Source organism: Bombyx mori, chromosome 15 (genome assembly GCF_030269925.1).
Source record: "Bombyx mori chromosome 15, ASM3026992v2".
NCBI classification, from domain to species: Eukaryota; Metazoa; Arthropoda; class Insecta; order Lepidoptera; family Bombycidae; genus Bombyx; species Bombyx mori.
The window spans coordinates 2,569,618-2,589,232 of NC_085121.1; the positions used below are offsets into that span (position 1 = coordinate 2,569,618).

The 19,615-nt window shown below is 35.5% G+C and overlaps 3 protein-coding genes and 1 non-coding gene across 10 annotated transcripts in view; 3 read left to right on the forward strand and 1 right to left on the reverse strand.

The window, feature by feature from the left end:
* Positions 1-713: 713 nt before the first annotated feature.
* Positions 714-3,987, forward strand: Rbp1 (RNA-binding protein 1). Of its 4 annotated transcripts, none has more exons than XM_012692315.4 (5): positions 714-865; positions 989-1,197; positions 1,809-1,871; positions 3,140-3,289; positions 3,729-3,987. In XM_012692315.4, exons 2-5 carry the CDS (start codon positions 989-991, stop codon positions 3,733-3,735), a joined length of 429 nt encoding a protein of 142 aa, XP_012547769.2. In that variant the 5' UTR covers positions 714-865; the 3' UTR covers positions 3,736-3,987.
* On the forward strand, positions 1,598-1,734 carry LOC119629656 (small nucleolar RNA SNORA53). The gene has a single exon (XR_005245595.1). It is a non-coding gene; the product is annotated as a small nucleolar RNA SNORA53 (small nucleolar RNA).
* On the reverse strand, positions 3,937-5,906 carry LOC101743986 (UDP-xylose and UDP-N-acetylglucosamine transporter). 4 transcript variants are annotated; one of them, XM_062672414.1, is made up of 5 exons: positions 5,763-5,837; positions 5,281-5,550; positions 4,909-5,030; positions 4,565-4,829; positions 3,937-4,496 (listed from the first exon to the last, which is right to left on the reverse strand). In XM_062672414.1, the coding sequence occupies exons 2-5, from the start codon at positions 5,446-5,448 to the stop codon at positions 4,137-4,139; spliced, it is 915 nt and encodes a 304-aa protein (XP_062528398.1). In that variant the 5' UTR covers positions 5,449-5,550; positions 5,763-5,837; the 3' UTR covers positions 3,937-4,136. The 4 variants fall into 4 exon arrangements, 3 of the variants coding, with proteins under 3 accessions (XP_062528398.1, XP_062528397.1, XP_004928652.1); XM_062672413.1 differs by having other exon boundaries at positions 5,614-5,765; XR_009974949.1 differs by lacking the exon at positions 5,281-5,550 and having other exon boundaries at positions 5,614-5,796.
* Positions 5,907-8,887: 2,981 nt separating this feature from the next.
* Positions 8,888-19,615, forward strand: part of LOC101741494 (uncharacterized) — a 98,572-nt gene continuing 87,844 nt past the window's right edge. The window contains exon 1 of the mRNA XM_012692570.4: positions 8,888-9,326. Within this exon, the coding sequence (XP_012548024.1) occupies positions 9,272-9,326 (55 nt within the window). The 5' untranslated portion in view covers positions 8,888-9,271. The remainder of the gene's footprint in view (positions 9,327-19,615) is intronic.

Genomic DNA, 19,615 nt, shown 5'->3' on the forward strand with positions numbered 1-19,615 from the left:
TAAATAGTTGAGATTTAAAATACTAAATATTTTTTAACTAATCACGAATAATATTATTTTTTTGTCAACTCAGCCCATTTCAGTCTGTTTAAACTGCTACATTAAAAATATATCATTTCCACTTCCTTCATTGGTGTTATTTCGGTGAATCTTCCAACAGAAACTTGCTGTTTATAAGGGTGACACTTTTTCAACTTGTCCCTTAAACAAGTGCTCCTTACTTTACGTCTACCCTTCCAAGTTGACAGCAGCCTAACAAGACCTAGGATGACCCCAACTTATACTAACACGAACGAATCATGACTGGACTCATTAAATCCAGTCGACGACCCATCGCTATAGCTCACTACCAATACTATTCCCTTCTTTAATATTATGTGTATTAAGACTTTTGGCGGGAACGCGAGGAGTGAAGTTGTGTGATTTGTTTTATTTTGTCTACCTATTTAGTGTTTCTTCAGGTTTAAATGTGTAATAAAGGTGGTTTATTAAATGTTTAATATCTGTGAAAGTACATAAATGTAGGAATATGAAACAAAGTCCATTAAAAAAATCCAGTAAATTACCACAATTTTGTTGAGATTAAATTTCATCCCATATCATTTCATTTTATTTCATTTCACTCCATATTTTCAATTTTCATAAAATTAAGGATATAAATTAAAATAAGATATTAAAAAAAAGGTCTTAAAGGTCTTAATTACCAGGTCATAAAATCGCTTAAGAAAATTTAAGTCTGTTATCTATGCCTTTTTTGTATTCATCCGTCAAACGTGGAGACGAAAGGTTGTGGCGAGCAATAAAAAATTAAATTTAGTGAAATATTGTGAATAATTTTTATCCACCCTTTTCAATCAAAACTAAGGTAAGTGTCAATATTTTCATAAATTTGGGTCTGAAACTATTATTAAAATCCATGCAATTAAAATTAATAAGTGGCACCAACATGGCGGCGGTTATCAAATTACACGTCGTCTTTTTATTTTAGATGTCTCGCTACAGAGAATGGGATCTTTCTTGCAAAGTGTACGTGGGCAACTTGGGTACTAATGCGTCTAAATATGAAATAGAAAAAATATTTTCTAAATACGGTAACATACGTAACGTATGGGTAGCTCGAAATCCGCCCGGATTTGCATTTGTAGAATTCGAAGACCCCCGTGATGCTGAAGACTCTGTTCGTGGACTTGATGGAACGTAAGTTTTTACATTTTTTCAAATTTTACACTTATCGATCGGTATGGTATTTCCGATGGAGCCATACTCGCGGCCATCTTGGTTATAGTTAATTTATCCGGTTTTAATAGGTATCAGGTTCGAAAGCATATGAATAGACTTTTACGATGTAAACGATAATAACATTTTGGGATCCCGTGAACTACTAACGTACATTTTCACTTTTAACACTTTGTTGTTATCAATCTTAATATAAGTATAGTAAACCCAGCCCTTCATATAACCCCACAACTTAGAATTACGTTGTGGTTGTGTATTTGGGAACCATTATTCATAATTTTTTTAGAAAAAAAAAAAATAGTTTTCCTGATCATTATAGAAAAATATATTGTAATATATTTTTTGAAAGCTTTATTGTATCTGCACACTCCTTAGATCCATTTCATTTTCAATGTGAAATGCTTGAGTCATAAGTGTGCTATATCATGATACCTCCAATCTTAGACTGAAATGTTGTATTTGGCAAAAAAAGACAACTTGTCTTGGAATGGGGAACATATTTTCTCTGCTAACCAATACTTGAACTCTATGAAAACTTGTGATCACATGCTGATCAGACTTAACTTTTGCAGACGCTGCTGTGGCACCAGGATTCGTGTCGAAATGTCAAATGGTCGCACAAGGAGAGACCGCAGGTATTTTTTAAATGTTGACTCTTACTTTCTGGGTCCAAGAATTTATTATATAATCTGCTCATTTTGTTTATCAAAGATTTATCACTGGCAGTTGTCTCTTTCTTTTATGAAATTGGACTTTTTAGTGCTAATTTCTTTTTCTATCAGAGATTTTGAGTTTTATTTTATTTATTTTACTATATTAGTTGATGAGATCTGAGAGAATGAGTGGTAAATAATGAATTTTCAATGATGACAAATATTGAAGAAAATGTATAACATTATTCAATGCCAATTTCACATATTGCTTATATTTAATTTGAATGTAGTACTTTAGTAGAATCTAAGTTCACACGTGAGATATTAAATGTGGTGGGTGTTGGAACGTTTGCAGGTCCATTTTTTCAACAAACCACCAACACACCAACGACCTCACCACATCTCTTCACAACTACGGCTTGTTAACCAATTTGACATCCGCGATCGCCGCTCGCATCAACGTCTTGCTCGACTTCTGCGGTCGTCTCACCCAACTGCTGCGTGCAGACGAAGTCACCAACAACTGCGTCCCCATAACAATCCTTCTCACAGCAGTCACCTAATCCTCAATTTTACCTGAACTTGGAATTGAAAACACATTCGAAACCTCCAACAGTAGGAAAACAACAAGTGCACTGAATAAAATACTCAAACGTTGACATATCTACGAGTGCACACACGTTTCACCGTGGCACCAAGCTACTAACGGCGACAGAACCACCTCCCTGTGTTACCACAATTTTTATTGAGCTTTCCACTACACCGGTTCTTCGGAAGATAAAGTTGAAAATCCAACTTCGCCTCAATTATTTCCTACGGCCTCATAGCAGTCGCACAACGGTCGACCTTCTTCGCAGGCTCACCATGTATCGGTACTATTTGAATCCTATACTTAGAACCTTACCTTGATACCTGTATTTAAATTTAGTAATTTTGTGTTGGTGTATTATCAGGTGTATTGTAGGAAAGTTAGAGCGAACGGACATTTATTTTAGTTTTATTAGAACGTTTCTATAAAAAAATACATAAAAATTCAATAATAGCAGATTCTATGTTAAATTAAATGTTTAAAGGGCCCAACCTCGAAGCATTCAGTTTTACTGAAGAAAAAAAAGGTGTAAAGAGTACTCATGGTTGGTGGTAGCCTGTTAACATTGCGATTGTTGACAGCGGGGCTAATGGTTGTCTTTAAACTGTTGGCTATCAGTTATGACCAAAAAGTGATTTTATACATTATCATCTGATTCCAGCAGGTCACGCAGTCGTAGTCCCCGCCGCCGATCATACTCTCGCGGCCGGTCAATGTCTCCACGACGGTCGCCTTCAGTTCGCCGTCGCTCTCCTTCTCCCCGCCGTTCACGATCACGCGACCGTCGCAGTCGTTCTGACAGCAAAACCAGGTAAACCTAATGGTTTTTAAATCTTATTCTTTTTAATAAAAGAAAATATTAAATTCTCATTTTGAATGAGGTAGGTATATTCATACTAATTTTGGATATTTGTCATAATTACTTATGCAGTTACTTTAACTATTGTATGTTTTATGCGTTTTCATATTTAAATTTACCGTTGTGTAGAATATTTCTATTATCGCACTTCACTAATTGCATCACGTAATTTCCTTCCATGACACGAATTTGAAAACGATTTATCCATCATATAAGCTACAATTTGTGAACAAAAAGACATTTATGAATAATATAAAGTCTACTAAGAAAGATAAAAAATACAATATGTTACTAAAGATTAAAAAGTTAAACATGAAAAGCTTTTTTTTTTCAGGTTTTATTAGGTTTTATTTTTTATTCAGTTACTAGTAATCACGTATTTTTTTTATAGGTATTGAGAAGTTGTGCAGATTTTAGAAGAACAATGTGAAAGACTTATAGTTTTAAGCGTGTACATGTGAAAATGCGTGTGGAGTAATTTGTATACTATTGCTAATAATAATGCAACCTGCATTAGCTGTCTTTGAAAACATAAGTCTAAAACTTTTATAAGTGTTTAGATCACTCACTTCATTAATTTTAAGGAATTAAAATACATATTTTACTTCATAGATATTATTAAGATGACTTAAATATAATTTTGATGTAAATTTTTAGTTTTATTTTTAATTTAAAATGTTATCAAGATAACAATTATAGTTATGAAATTAAACTTATCAGAATGTTTTCTTCATCAGCGAAGTCTCAATGACAACAAAAAAATACTTAATTAGCTACCTAATTACCAACAATAATAAGACTATCTATCTTTAAGACTTACAGATACTTGTTTATTACTAATAAAATAATCAAAATATACATAAGTGCCTAGTGCTACAAATACAGTCCCAATACAATGAAACACAGTGAGATTGTTGGTGAAAACTACAGAAGATAATAATAAGGATGCAAATTTTCTTAAGGTTAATATAAAAGTGACAGTCACTGTTGTTTCTGTTGTACCTAACTTGTGGACAGAATGTGTACAATAATATTGAGAAATTATACTTAATATAATAAGGACCCAGACATCCAAACTTATGTTCTTGGAGATATTCTTCAGCTGGGGATAAATTCCAATAAACAGGGGCAAAGGTATTGCGTGGGTATAAAACATCATCTGTAAAAGCATTGTATTTCAACAACAAAATTATAAATAAAAAATAAAAAACAAATAGCAAATTTTACCTCATCAGGATGTTTCCCATACTTTGTGTAAAGTATTTCTTGTTGAAGGCCAGTGAATGCACCGGTTATCAGTGTTGACAGCAATATAGTGACTCCTATGCACCAATAAATGAATTTACCTTTTTGCTCGGTTGGGGGAGCACCACCATACATAGCTAAAGCAACCCCAAAACTTATAAGAATCGAACCTACAGTCTTGTTCAGTTTTGGTTTTTGTTTTTTTATTAAACAATAGACCAACAAACTGGCTGGTGATGAAGCAGATCTGCAAAGATACGAAATTATAATCATAAAATCTGATTGTCGTCTGATGTACATATGGTCTGATTTTTTCTTGAACCTACCTTATAATCATATGTAGAGTGGATGGAACATGTAATGCATAGACATAGTTATTTGCTACACTTGATATGAAAAATAGTGTAACCAAAATTCCATAGCTTTTTAAAGGTATTTTTGGCGCAATCTGCAATATGGAGTATTATATTATGAATACCACTTTATTAAATTACAGCAGAGTTGGGTACTGTTGAAAAGTTAACACTGCAAATATGGCAATAATTTGCAGAAAAGTTTTAATCCTTCTAAATTACCTTTCCATTACGAGTCTGACAGGTAGGTCAAATTTAAATCAGTTAAACTTTATTTTAACAACCTGTTACTTTTTGTTAGGTTGACGTGTATGTTTTTATGCAAAATAAATTAGGAAAACTTACTGTTCCTAATTTTGTTGTTACCACAAAACCTTGAACAGTTATGAATAAAAATTGAAGAAATGTAATAAAAGTAGCGCACTCTGGCATTTTTGTCATGAGAATTTCCATTAAGAAAGCACTCGAGCAACAACCGACGAATACGTGTACAAACTTTTTGATTGAACTCATTTTGATCACTATTAACAGTGATGATTTTATTTATAATGACAATTAATGAGTGCGCATTTTATAGCTCGTGGTGTTTTCATCAATTACTGTTTCATTGCCGTTCTGTGATAAAAAATAATAATTTAGTACCCTTACACAACCTTTACAATACATTAAGTTACGTACACTATGTTATTTCAAACTATATTTTACTTTAGGTATAGTAAAATAAATTGGAATTGAGTGAATTGAATCCATAGATAATACATTTAATTTAAAGTAATTAAATTACATAAAAAAAGTACACATTTAAAACATTAAAAATATCATTTTACCCCTACTCTCCCTCCTGTGTTCATAAATTCAGTATTTTTGTACTTTTTTTTAAGGGATTTTATGACCTGGTAACTAAGGCCTTTAGGTCAAGTTTTATTTTAATTTATATTCATATTTTTATGAAAAATGATATTATGAAGTGAAATAAAATGAAGATGATTAATTTGAAACATTAATCAAATGGGATGAAACATAATCTCAGTAAAATGGTGGTCATTTACTAAAAATTTTTAAGTGGACTTTTTGGAGGATCCCGAGAAGTTACGTCCAGCGGCTTTGTGTCATTTTCCCACATTTGTACACTCTCACAGATATTAAACAGTTAAGAAACCACCATTATTACACATTTAAACCCGAAGAAACACTAATTAGACAAAATAAAAGAAATCACACAATTTCACTCCTCGCGTTCCCGCCAAAAAGTCCTACCTACATTCATTCCTTATGTTAAAGATTATACACTAACAAAAACATTTTTGTTGCAATTACTTGAATAGGCAAGCGGATATAGCCCATACAGTCAAGTTTCTTGTACTGTCGAATTTTTCACTCAGACTTAAATGTAATTAAACTAAATGGTTTGTTCTGTGGTGTTGGTCTAGAATAGTGCACGCTGATCTATTAATATGAATGCACTAAAGGTGAATGAAAGATTCGCACTTTTAACTTTTTCGCTGGAATTAGAGAAATTAACACGTGAAACTTTATTTTATTAATGTAGTGTTTCTTAATTTTTAAGCATTGTGGCGGGTAGCCATCATACAACGCAAGATAATTGACAGATGCCTGAATCTCGCTTACGACATTTTCAAGATAAAGCGCATATATACAAGTTCCGAACAACAACATTCGGACCGTCGGTCTACCGAGCAAATATCACCCGCTCGGTGGAAGATCTTCCCTTTGCCGTAAGCTCCCCAAACTGGTGACCTGCGACGGAACAATTGCAACCTTCTGATTCATCATCAGCGCATCAAAAAAAAACTTCGGCTACCACAATCCCCGCATTCTCGCAGATAAAAGCAAGTCATCGACAGTCATCCCACAGCAAGCCAGCATCGCAGCCTCAACAGGACCATCGCAGCCGACTCACCGCGCTTCCTGGCCCTATGGCACGCACCTACACTGCCTCATCGAGCAGCATTCAAGCTCAGTCTCGACTCACCGCAAACTTCGAGCAGCACTGGCGACAATCACGCAGCATTCAAGCTCAGTTTCGACTCACCGCAAACTTCGAGCAGCACTGGCACTTACAAGCTAATCTCAGCACGGACAACGATAACTAAAATGACACGACCTCCGGTCTCGGAGGGGAGTGATGTGGCGGGTAGCCATCATACAACGCAAGATAATTGACAGATGCCTGAATCTCGCTTACGACATTTTCAAGATAAAGCGCATATATACAAGTTCCGAACAACAACATTTGGACCGTCGGTCTACCGAGCAAATATCACCCGCTCGGTGGAAGATCTTCCCTTTGCCGTAAGCTCCCAAAAGCATGTTCATTTTTAAGTAGTCGTGGCCTAAAGGGTAAGACATCCGGTGCATTAGTATCTAGCGTTGCAACGGTGTTCGAGTCCCGCAGGCGGGTACCAAATTTTCTAATGAAATACGTACTTGACAAATGTAAACGATTGACTTCCACGGTGAAGGAATAACATCGTGTAATAAAAATCAAACCCGCAAAATTATAATTGGCCTAGTTACTGGTGGTAGGCCCTCTTGTGAGTCCGCACGGGTAAGTACCACTACCCCGCCTATTTCTGCCATGAATCAGTAATGCGTTTCACTTTGAAGGGTGGAGCAGCCGTTGTAACTATACTGAGACCTTAGAACTTAGATCTCAAGGCGGGTGCCGTATTTACGTTGTAGATGTCTATGGGCTCCAGTAACCACTTAACACCAGGTGGGCTGTGAGCTCGTCCACCCATCTAACCAATAAAAAAAAATCTAAAAAAAGTGCACCAATGTGCTTTGCGTGCGGATCATGCATTTAGTCAAGAAGTAAATTAATTTAATGTATTAAATAATCGAGTTAAATACAGTAAGCTTATGGGAAAGGACAAGCCGCTATTGGTCTAGTTTTCCAGCATCATATTATGTATACAGCATAAAAAAAAATTTTTGTTTCGGTTTGGAGAGATTACCTACTGATAGCCTGGAGGCTTTTTCAGATTCACCAGAACGGTTGGGCGAGCACGAGCTCGGCTAGGAGTGGTGGGATTAAGTATGAACTGTCTTTTTTTTCCTACCTATGCTGATAGCCTTGGGAGGCTATTTCAGCTTCTCCTTGAAATGTAGGTGAGCTCACGGGGCTCCGGAATGTTGCTAACACTGGCCCTAGTAAGAGCAGTGATTCGCAGAATCTACCACCGGATCAGAAATGCGACCCACTGAGAAGATCGGGCGAGAAACTCCGTGGGCCGTGTCTATGGGTTAATTTACTCGTCGAGCCCTTCGTCGCAAGGCGGTTTCGGCGATGACGGTGACCGGCGCTGGAAGTTGAACTGTCTGAACGCCTACCGCAGCTGTTAGAAAATCTCACCCCTCCGCGGACCACTGAACTATATTATGTAGTGCAGTTACAGTGCCTAATGACAACGATATCATCGGGTGGGGGATAAAGCCAAGATGAAAATATAAATGAAATCATAATTAAATATCTATTAAGTTAGCTAGTAACTCTGTAGCTTTTTTTTTTGTTAACCTTGATAAAACAATATATGTTTGGAGTTTTTAGACTAGTGTATTCTCATGTACTACTGAAATAAGCAGTGCCTTTGTAGGTACATAATTTTCCTATTACTCTGTACTCTGTCTTGTTTTCTGTGTGTACATAAATAAATAAATAATAAATAAATGTACTCATGACTACCATACTACACACACCATACTATATGTGTATATACATATTATTATACTCATATATTATGTAACTTGTATACTTATCATATGAGAACTTGAACAAAATTAGATACTTGATTTTCAGAATTCGGTTTAGTTAAGTCTTAAAAATTTTCCAACCTAAATTGTAAAATAATGTTAAGAGAGTTTACGCCTGTGAACGTATTGTAATTTTGCTTTGAAATGAAAATACGTTCGTAATCGAATAAAGCATGTTACCCTGTGGCCGACCTGGCAGCGCCGTAGCGGTCGGTGTGGTGAGGCGGTCTGCGACGGGCGGGCGAACACATTCGCCGCATCGCGTTGATCTCATTAGTAGTCTCACTTCTCACACAAGTCGATTTTCCCGCGTCGAGGCGTACGCCCGCTTCGTTAGTTCGCGCCAAAATGTCATCAATTCGAAATACGAACGTATATCTACAACGATTATTTGAAGCAATTCTCTTTTTTACATATTATTCTTAACGTCAGTAGAAAAAATCGTTGAAGTGATTCGTGAAAATTGCCATGTGCATGTTGTGCTGTTAACTTTTTTTTACAATGGACACAGTTTGTGTTGTAAGTTTTATTTAGTGCGTGAGAATTTTCTGTTATCAAAAACATGGTCCGAGGATTTTATTTTTTAGTTTTGCTTGTTCTCCATTCGCTCGCCAAAGGTAAGTTGTGTTTATTCAAATATCTGAATATGATAATCATACATATTATTATGTTTTCGGACCAACGAATAAACTTGATAATTATTGTAGCTAACCTCTTTACACTAAATAAAAAAATACTTTCAGTATGGATACTGCTTTAGTACATTAGTTAGCACTAATAAGTATCGCATATATTACGAATGTTGTATCGGGCTCACGAAAACAATGTTTCAAAATAATGTATCTCAAGGTCTGATTTATATACCAATGGCCTAACTTTAGGATTTAAAAAAAAAAAACGTTGTGCGAAGCTATCAAAACATGTATAAATAAACTTATTAATGCACTGAATTATGTAGTCGTCTTGTAAGTAAATGAAACTATAGAATATTAATTGCTTCATTTCGCTTCTTCATATACCTACATACGTAGTATTTATCCAGAATGTACCTAAATGTCAATTTTTTTTTCGTGCTGTGCGAAAATGTCCTCCTACCTGCAGATTGCAGATTTATAAGTTAAATATTTCATACACATATCACTCACTATTAAATAAGTAGTGATATCATACCCAATTTTAAAATTTTGGTCGACGACGAAATAAATTAACATTCGTTATCTAATAGCGAGTATAAATAAAATTGTTTTTTGTACTATGTGACATACATACAGGTGGATACCTAGTAGTGTAATGTTAAAATAATTATAATTAAAAAAATAGTAACTTCATACAAATTACCGGAGAATTTTAATTTAATCTGCCCATATTTTAAAACTAAAATATGTTAATTTTACCTTTGCTTCTCTATCTAAATGAAAAAAAAACAACGTTTTTATTTTACAGACTATTAATTTAATATCAATGACCTACCTTGGTAGACAGATAATACTTTAATATAAAATCTTAGTATGTAAAATATTCACGTTAGCTACAAACGAAAAACTTCGGTAAAAATATGCTGTTTCCTTTTAAATGAGGTGTGAAAAGAAAATGGTGTCTGCCGGCGACATCGTCCATTTGATGTAATGTTAAAAAGTTAAATTAAACCGGATTCGAAGCGGGACCGGTTAGTTACGAGATTCGTTCGTTTATTTATGGACTTATTTGCATATTAGTAGAATGTTGTACTAAAATACCAGACAGACAGATTAATCGAGAAGTGAATACGGTTGGGAAAAAGTGACATTTAAAATAATTCAAACACTTGTCTAGTTTCAGTATTTCTGTAAAGCTAATTAAAAAAAAAAATTAGCATAAGTTAATTGCACTGTTTTAATTTCAATCAAATTTGTATTTTCGAGATTGAATAATAAACTGCGTGTACCTTTTTAAAGTGTTCAAAAATAATGGCAAGTTATGGTTTTTTTTTTAATAATTTTATTAAATTAAAAATGATGATAAAAATAAAACCGGATAAGTGGGAGAAGGTAACACACGAATTTTTTGAAATGTATTCACGAACTACTTCATCGATGAAGGAACTGCGATGTGTTATAAAAATTAAGAGCACCGGTTTTTTTTTATAAATTTACATATGTAACAATCTATTGTTGCTAGGGAGTATTTTAATACTGGATCGGTAGGTATGTTTAGACAAACTTTGAATCGCAACGAATGCATAGTTTAGTTTTCACTATCTCAACACCGAGTTTGTTCGAGTCTACGAATGATTCAAATGAATGAATCTTTGTACATCATTGTGTATTGCCGCGCGGGGCCATCACTAAGTTTTTTTGAAAAAATATAAAATTTCTATTTTTGAAATACATATATTGTACTTGAAAATAAGACAACCACTGTTGGTTGGATTTTTTTGTCATACCAGCACGGAAAACGGGTCTGTAAATAGCGAATGTTTTGAGGTCAATATATTTCGATGTTCGACCAAGACGCCGAGTTGCCTTTTCAACTTTACCGTCGATTATAATATTCTTCCTGACATTTTGTACGTAGTGATTGTCTCTCGATCCATAAGCGTTAGTTTGTAAATGACATGTCTTTTCCCATAGACCCAACCCACTAAGTTTATCGCCGTTTTTCTCAGTGGGTCGCGATTTCGACCCGGCGGTAGATACTGCGAAGCATTGTTCTTTCTAGGGCTAGTGTTAGCAAATTCTCAACGGTTGAGCCTGTGAAATTACCTACTTGTCCGCGAGAAGCTGGAATAGCCCTCTAGGCTATCAGCGAATCATCATCATCATCAACATAGTCGGTTGCTCTTGGCAGAGCAGTCGTGGTCATGTGGAATTCTTGCTTATTAAAGCCTTGACAGATGTTTTCCATAGTTTGGGAACCGAGGACTAGCGCACGCACTCGTTAAGTGAGGTTTCAGTAGGGTCTTTCACCTGATCAGTCCAGCGTATGGGGATTCGTCCGAGATCTCTTACCATTGACCCTACCCTGAACAACCAGTGTCTCGATAGAGTCTGCTGGCCGTCCACGTGTCCAAAATATCGAAGAATCCTGGATTGCACTGTTGACGAATAGGTAGTAGAAAAAAATCACACGACTTTTTTTATGTGTCCAAGGCAGGAATGTACCTACCGTTTTTAAAGGTATTGTTAGACCTTTCTCTTGCCATAAGACCTAACCCTTCGCTAAATTTTATAACTCTAGGTCAACGGGAAGTGCCCTATCGATTGTATATGGGTGACAAAATACGGCAATATTTTCTGATTGACTTGACCGAGAAGCTTGGAAATTTTATGACTTCCTTCTGCCGTAGACTTTATAGTGGTTTCTTCCGATTTAAATTTTATATCTCTGCCCGTTCTTGAGAAAACCATCTTCTAATCGACGGGCTGAATCAAAACGAAATTCTTTTTATTGCCCTTATCAGTCTGCCTAGACAGAGGAACATACGGTAAACCTAACGTCCTCAGCAATGCCAGGGCTAGAGCAAAGCCGTGGTAATTACCAATTAGTTAATAAATAACTCAGTAGCAAAATTCGCAAATCCACAACTTATAGATAGAGGCTTGTGGAGAGTATTAACCGGTAGGCGGTGGCTTGGCTCTGCCCCTGGCATTGCTGAAGTCCTTGGGCGACGGTAACCACTCACCATCAGGTGGCCGTATGCTCATCTGCCTACAGGGGCAATAAAAAAGATATATATATTATCAATACTACCCACAACTTACCAATGTAATGTAATTATAGTTTTACAATATGTAGGTAATTCGCAAAATATTATAATCATACGAAACGTAATCGCAACGTTCTGTTCCAAATACGAAATTTAGCTTTGTGAAACGCCCCTAACGTGAACCGGAATATAAGGCTTCCGTTTCCATTTCCCACGTTCACGTTCTCTCAGTAAGTGATGTGGAACACAATGATATTTTGTTATGAGACAATATATGTATTACATAGATACGTGAACTTCTCGTGGAAGCATGTGCGTGCGCGTTTTTCTGTAAACTCAAAATTCGTATTTAACAAATGATAAAACATAGACATGTTAATCAAACAGCCTACTGTTGACTCCGTAATAAATCAACCCGTTGCTTGTCTGATCTATATTTCCCGTTGCTATATCTTTTAAAACTCATCACTATATGAATCAAAAAATTATATTATGACGAAAACCGTGTTCGTTTCACGAAACATAATTTAAATAAAACTTAATAAAGACAAAATTCTTTCTTCTTTCGAAAATATAAATATTAGAAAATAAAAAAAACAAATGCAAATACAAAATATTTTTAAGCTCATTAGTACCTAATGAATGTTGCATGCATGAAGCAATGAATTAGTCAATGAATGCTCTATACTCATAAACTAGCCCTGATTTTATGTTATTCGCTTTTTTTTGTAAACAAACATAAAAATCGGAAAAGTATCAATTCGAGGCGCCATTTTGTTTTTTTGTGGCAAAACAAATATTTGTTTTTAACTTTCTTAAATATGTATGTATTCTCAGTAGTCTTGTCAAATACTTTCATGAATGCACGGTGGCTTCACCCTTGTGACTAAAGCTGGACATGGCCATCGCGTTGTGCTGTAGGTAATGTCGACAATATATTCGACAGTTCTATACTATAGCCTTTAGCATCAGATGATCTGTAAGTTCGTCTAAGCAAAAGAAAAACCTCGCATTGCGTCAATAATTAACAATAACTTTTAATATGTCTATGATTAGTTATCAATTATCTAATTATGCTTCGAGTATACTGGCAGCTTTCCACATGGTAGTCTGATGATAAGGAAAATGGGCGTAACACAATGGGAAGATTGCGTGTTTCGTGTCGTGCTTACCTACTTCCTGCTAACATTGTAGTAAAGTTAACCATCAATCCTCAGTTTTACATAACAAATCAATTCACTAATTAGATACAATTTTCTTGAAAATTGTTGTGTTAAAAAATGTACAATATCTCTTGTGATTTCACTTATATCGAAGGGTGAAATGCTATTTCGCTTAAGCAATATTTCGCTTGATGCACGACATTTACCTTTGTAATAAAAAGGACCGTTTTATTTGGCATTAGGATCGATAGTTCGATGTTTTTAACTGAACTTCAATTAATTTACTCCATTCAAATATCTGAACGAGGTTTTTTTTCATGATATTTTTTCCAAATTTTAAGCTTTAATTGGCTCTCTGTAAAAATGTCGCTTAAATAAAATAGCCTTTCACCTGTCGATATGGTAATGGCTCACTGGAACCTCTGTATATGGTACATAAGAAGTGAGTATAGCGCTGTCTTAATACTGTTTTTTACGTAGATAGGTGAACGACCTCAGAACCCATTTGTGTTATTATTATACCCAGTTGGGCACCGGAGTCATAAACGTTATATATATAACGTGAATAAATTAATAAATTTAATGTGGGTAGGCGGTTAAAAATATGCGGGTAGGGGGCCAAGCCTCCTACGAGATATCCCAGCCTAAAGGGCTCGCGGGTATATGTTACTTGACGATCAGCAGATGTTGACACATGAGGGCGAAATCTCAATTGTATTTTGTAACACCTATTCCACGTACATATCAATACCGAACGCACGACTTCCTCAGATTCAGAAATGGTTGGGATTTTAGTACATACTCGTCGGCATAGATAATACACATAAATTAGTTATAGATAAGCAACTCAAGCACTCAACAAAAATGTTTACGGGCGTCGGCCACTAGATGGCTTCGATTCGATTAGTTTCTCATTGCTCCTGTAGATGGCAGTAACATTATTACCTATCCTATATTTTATTTTTAATGAAGGATTTTGTAAATTTACAGAAACTACAAATAGATAAAATTTAATCAATTTGTTTATAACCAATAAAGACTTGTAAGATTTATTAAAGTTTAGGGGCATCAGCTACAAGATGTCGCTAATTTCCATACAAAAAAAATATTTGTCCTAAACTATCGCAGTTCTAGTCGGCGTATAGAAACGCCGTACTACCTATCGATGAAAAATATAAGTATCTAAGCGAATACATAGAAAAAATATCCGATATCCATATCACGTATTAAAGTTTTTTTTTAAATATAATTTTCATAATATGTCACTTAGATATGAATTTTGTAGGATAATGATTTAATTTTTTTTAATGCATTTGTATTCAGAATGAATAATTGGACAGTGAACACACCTGATGGAATTAAAACAGGTATAAGAGACTTCTTATTTAATTTTTTCTCATACTAATTTTAATATAGACTTGTGAATGCTTACAAAGATTTCCAACAATCAAGAGGCAAATAATGAACAGAATAGAAGATATTATTATAAGCTAATTCGAATGCTTAAGAATACCTAACAAATAAAGTCACAATTACTAACTGATTTCTATCCAGATTTTTGGCATCTGAATAAAGAATAAGGGTAGGTAGGACATTATTAACATAGGATACTACCGATAGTAAAGAAATTAAAATTTTAAAAAGTATTGCTAATTATTTGTATGTTTGTGAAGTTTGCTATGAATTATGCCTAAGCCGCACGCTGCTTAAAGATTACAAAATGACTTAAATTAATTGCTGTTTATTTTGTCATCCTTGTCAAAACTTCCACTGCTATACTTGAGAGCAATGAATGCGGGTCACCTAAAGAAACTTATAAATCTTGGAAACTAAGAATGCTAGCTTAATAAAATAAACGGTGCTTTATAGACAATATAATACCCCTTAGAGAATTATAGGGAAATCCCCTTATAGGGAAACCTCCCTAATTCGCCGCATTTCAACTTGTATGGGCCTTATCAATGTTACGCCCTATTTCTTGCGGCACCCACCTTGAGATATAAGTTCTAAGGTCTCAGTATAGTTACAACGGCTGCCCCACCCTTCAAACCGAAACGCATTACTGCTTCACGGCAGAAATAGGCGGGGTGGTGGTACCTACCCGTGCGGACTCACAAGAGGCCCTACCACCAGTAATATGTGGGTACATTGTTCTTAAAATGCAGAGAAAACTTTAAATATAACCACCGAGACGTACTTTTTGTGACATTAAAAATAGATGTGTTTAACTATACTTTCGTGCCAAATATCAATAGACCAGCGTACAAATATATGCACTTCGCCAAATCAACCTACGTGACGTGATAATTACCTTGTGTATAGAAAATTCTAGACTGTATGCCTTTTCAATGTTGCTTCCATCATTGCGCTGACAACGTGGATGTCGTCAACGAGAAATAAATGTTTTTTCTCTGAAATCGTAGTTTTGTCTATTTTACGATTAAAATCATTAACCACCACAACATTGTCTATTTATTCCTTTTTTCACTCAAATTATTTCATACTTTTAAAAAAGAATGTCGTGAAAGTTACTAATAATTCAAAAACATGTGAGGTATTTGCTAGATATTTTTGTTCTGTAGATCCGTTTTTCTGAACTGGTCATGGAGCCATTAAGTCATTTAAAAGAAAAGAAGACGCTGCCAAGTCGTCACTGAACCTTGAAAAATGTTACAGCTCGTTGAAAATCTCTATGGTATAATTATTTTTATATTACATCCAGTATTAGGCATTAATAATTAGGTTATTGTTCAAATAACCTTCAAGAAAGTTAAAGGAAAAGCATGTGTACGTGACTGTGTATTTTTACGATCTTTAGGTAGTAAGCGTAGGAGATAAGATTATTTATAGATCGTAATAAATTTAACAAGAAAATAGATCAACGAAGACGCTGACGTGTTAATGCATATGCCGAAGCATACAATTAAAGCACTGACTCCATAGAGATCGTGATTACATGATTATACCTGCTGACAGAATTAAAGTTAGAAGAATACCTATAAGTCTATTTTTTTTCTGGCCTGGGGCCTATCCTCCTACGAGGTCCCCGCGCCTAGGGGGCGCGCTGGGTATGTGGGACTTGACGATCTGTAAGGAGCAGACCGCGGGCCCAAGGAATTTTATGGTTCTACCGCACTAAACGACTCCCCTGCACTCTTACACCCGACGTCCGATCTCCGTCCGGGGTCAGAACCCGGTCAGAGTACGGGGGTTCCCGTGGTCAACACTACAACCAGACACGCGGCGCCACCCCGAGGACGCCCGACCGACGGGTCGACGAGGCGATAGTCGACGACCAACGATGCCGGTCTCCGCGCTATGGCCGCCCGGGAATACCATAGATCTGACCCAACTACCGCAAAGTCAATAACGCTCTTTTTTTTTAAATTGTAAATATTTATTAGAATGAACGACCTCACTCACGGCTCACACGATGGAAAGCTCACATGAACAACGTTAATTCCGACACCTACCTTGTGACATCAATTCGAAGACTCCGTTTTTACAACGGCTGCGCCACTCTTCAAACCGCAACAAATTACTGCTTCACCACAGACACAGACAAGGTGGTTGTACCTACTCGTGGGGGCTCACAAAACACATCTATCTAGAATTTTTTTTCTGGTGCAAATTAAATCACAAATGCAAATCCATTAAAAAAATCCTTTTGTATATTTGAACCGGTTCGATTTTCAACTCTAGTGAACCCACATCAGCTGATTTACATTGGTAACGATCTATAAATAATACACGGAGATGACTGAACTCGACTCTCGTTCTGCCAAATTTTCAAGTAACAGAAAACATTCTTGTCCCACGTGCGAGTGCAGACAGATTGTCTGTTTCGTTACTTCTTGTTATGAGTTGCCAACATTAATTACTTTCCTTGTTGAATATTCCTGCTTCATAGATCAGTGGGACCGGGAAATCTATACTTAATATTATAAAGCTGAAGAGTTGGTTTGTTTGAACGCCCTAATCTCAGGAACTAATGGTCCGATTTGAATTTTTCAGTGTTAGATAGCCCATTTATTGAGGAAGGCTATACTCTGTATAACATCACGGTAAGACCAATACAAGTGGAGTACCAATAAAGAATGTTTCAAAATAGGGGTTTAAATGGCTTCTTAACGTTCTATAATTCAAAAATATTTTCACTTTCTACGTCAATGAAGTGGGGGCTAAAATTTAGCGTAATGCCAAAGTAACTATTCCACGCGGACGGAGTCGCGGGCAAAAGCTAGTCTTATCATAAAATGGGTAATATGTAACATAATTTGCTTGTGTAACCTTTTAGTTATATCGTTATTCGAAGTTATAAATTTCTTAGAATCAATTATTAACGTTAATACTTACGGAGAGAACCGAAACAGTATTTAAATCATATGCAACTAATGATTACTAGAACTAGATACAATATAGGTTTGAATAATAAAACTTTTTTTACTCTACTTGCTAATAAGTCTCTTTCTCTTAGTAGAAATAATAAAATTATTTTCTATCGGATTCTATACGCTGTTTTTACTTTAAATTAGATTTTCAATACAAAACGAAAATCACAAATCTAGAGAATTTAAGTCATAATAATACACTTAAAATTAACATCGTGTTATTTAAAGAGTAAAATCTTCCTAACACTTCAATCACTGCGTAATATTTCCAAGCACAAAATGGAAACTTCTAGATATTTTTCCAGTGATCTAAAGTCATGCGTTGTTTTGACAGCTTTCGTGGCAATTGACACTTGATTAATCAGGGTCAATTATGAAAAATGTCTTGTTATTGTCACAGAGGTACGACGCGACGGTCGGGCGTGTGGAACGTTCTAGAATAATTCGAAAAATCGTAAGTTTCAATAATAAAATCACTTGAAATCGTTTATCAGAAGACTCAATCCGTATTCAAGTATCTAAATAGATTTGGATAGATAGATGGATAATCATCATACATGCCGAATCACTCGTATTAATCATTTGTAATAATTATTACGGTAGGCAGCGGCTTGGCTCTGCCCCTGGCATTGCTGAAGTCCATGGGCGACGGTAACCATTCGCCATCAGGTGGGCCGCATGCTCGTTTGTCTACAAGGGCAATAAAAAAATGTTAATGACGTTTTATCTGCCATTGGTAGTTAAACACAAATCTGGATATAAAAAGGAAGTGAAACTAAGCCCACGTGCAAGAAAGAGGTCTGTGTGCTTAGTGCGAGTTTTTAAACGTTCTCGATAGCGTAAAAGTGAAGTCAAATTTGTATGGAGTTGAAAAGTTCGCCTATGTTTGCCGCTTGGGGCACTGTTCCTGTTGCATACAAATTTCAGGTAACTTTTACGCTTTCCAGAACGTTAAAAAACTCGCACTAAACACACGGATCTCCAAGTTGTCGTGAAACACCTTATGCACCTCGCTGCGAATCTAACCGATCGAAATCGTAGACTTTCTGCAGTGTTGGCGACAGTCCAAAAAGAACTAGCTAGAATCTCAGACGTGAGTCGTGGTCTAACCTTTGTTTATTTAACTAGTATAACGTTGGTACAACCAGTATTGTTTCACTAAGGTAGTATTTAAATATCGGGCCAGTTCTCATGTGATTGTTCCCAGCAATGTAGGTACAGCGGGTCTTACCGTTTCTTGACACAGTTGTTCCAAGCGGATGCTCATACGGATTACGGGTTTGAGGTTTTGCTGCATCTATAAGGGATACGCTACACATAAAGTTGAGCTTTGATTATTTTGATCGTATTATTTCGAAGTGTACACATGTTTTGTTGCATCGCGGCTGAATTAGCGGCTACTTATGTATGTATTTTACTATTTTATACATAGGTATATTATAAATAAATAAATAAATATTTACTATAAATAATAAATATATAAGTATAAATAAATAAATAAATAAATAAAATTAGGAAATGAAATGAGTAAATTTAAGTTGGTGTTCAGATATTGATCAAAAAGCAGAGAGACTTGTTATGAGATGTCTGAGAATTCTGGTTTTAATATTTATTGATCATCTTATTAAAATGTAGTCAGTCAATATTAAAATTCTAAGCCGTGCTAC

Bases quoted from the DNA above. Each gene is read 5' to 3' on its own strand.
- Rbp1 (XM_062672350.1), top strand. From the start codon at position 989: ATGTCTCGCTACAGAGAATGGGATCTTTCTTGCAAAGTGTACGTGGGC. The intron at 1,198-1,808 runs GTAAGTTTTTAC...TAACTTTTGCAG, and splicing joins GTTCGTGGACTTGATGGAAC to ACGCTGCTGTGGCACCAGGA. The intron at 1,872-2,244 runs GTATTTTTTAAA...GAACGTTTGCAG, and splicing joins CGCACAAGGAGAGACCGCAG to GTCCATTTTTTCAACAAACC.
- LOC101743986 (XM_062672414.1), bottom strand. From the start codon at position 5,448: ATGAGTTCAATCAAAAAGTTTGTACACGTATTCGTCGGTTGTTGCTCG. The intron at 5,031-5,280 runs GTAAGTTTTCCT...TCCATATTGCAG, and splicing joins TAACAACAAAATTAGGAACA to ATTGCGCCAAAAATACCTTT. The intron at 4,830-4,908 runs GTAGGTTCAAGA...GTATCTTTGCAG, and splicing joins ACTCTACATATGATTATAAG to ATCTGCTTCATCACCAGCCA.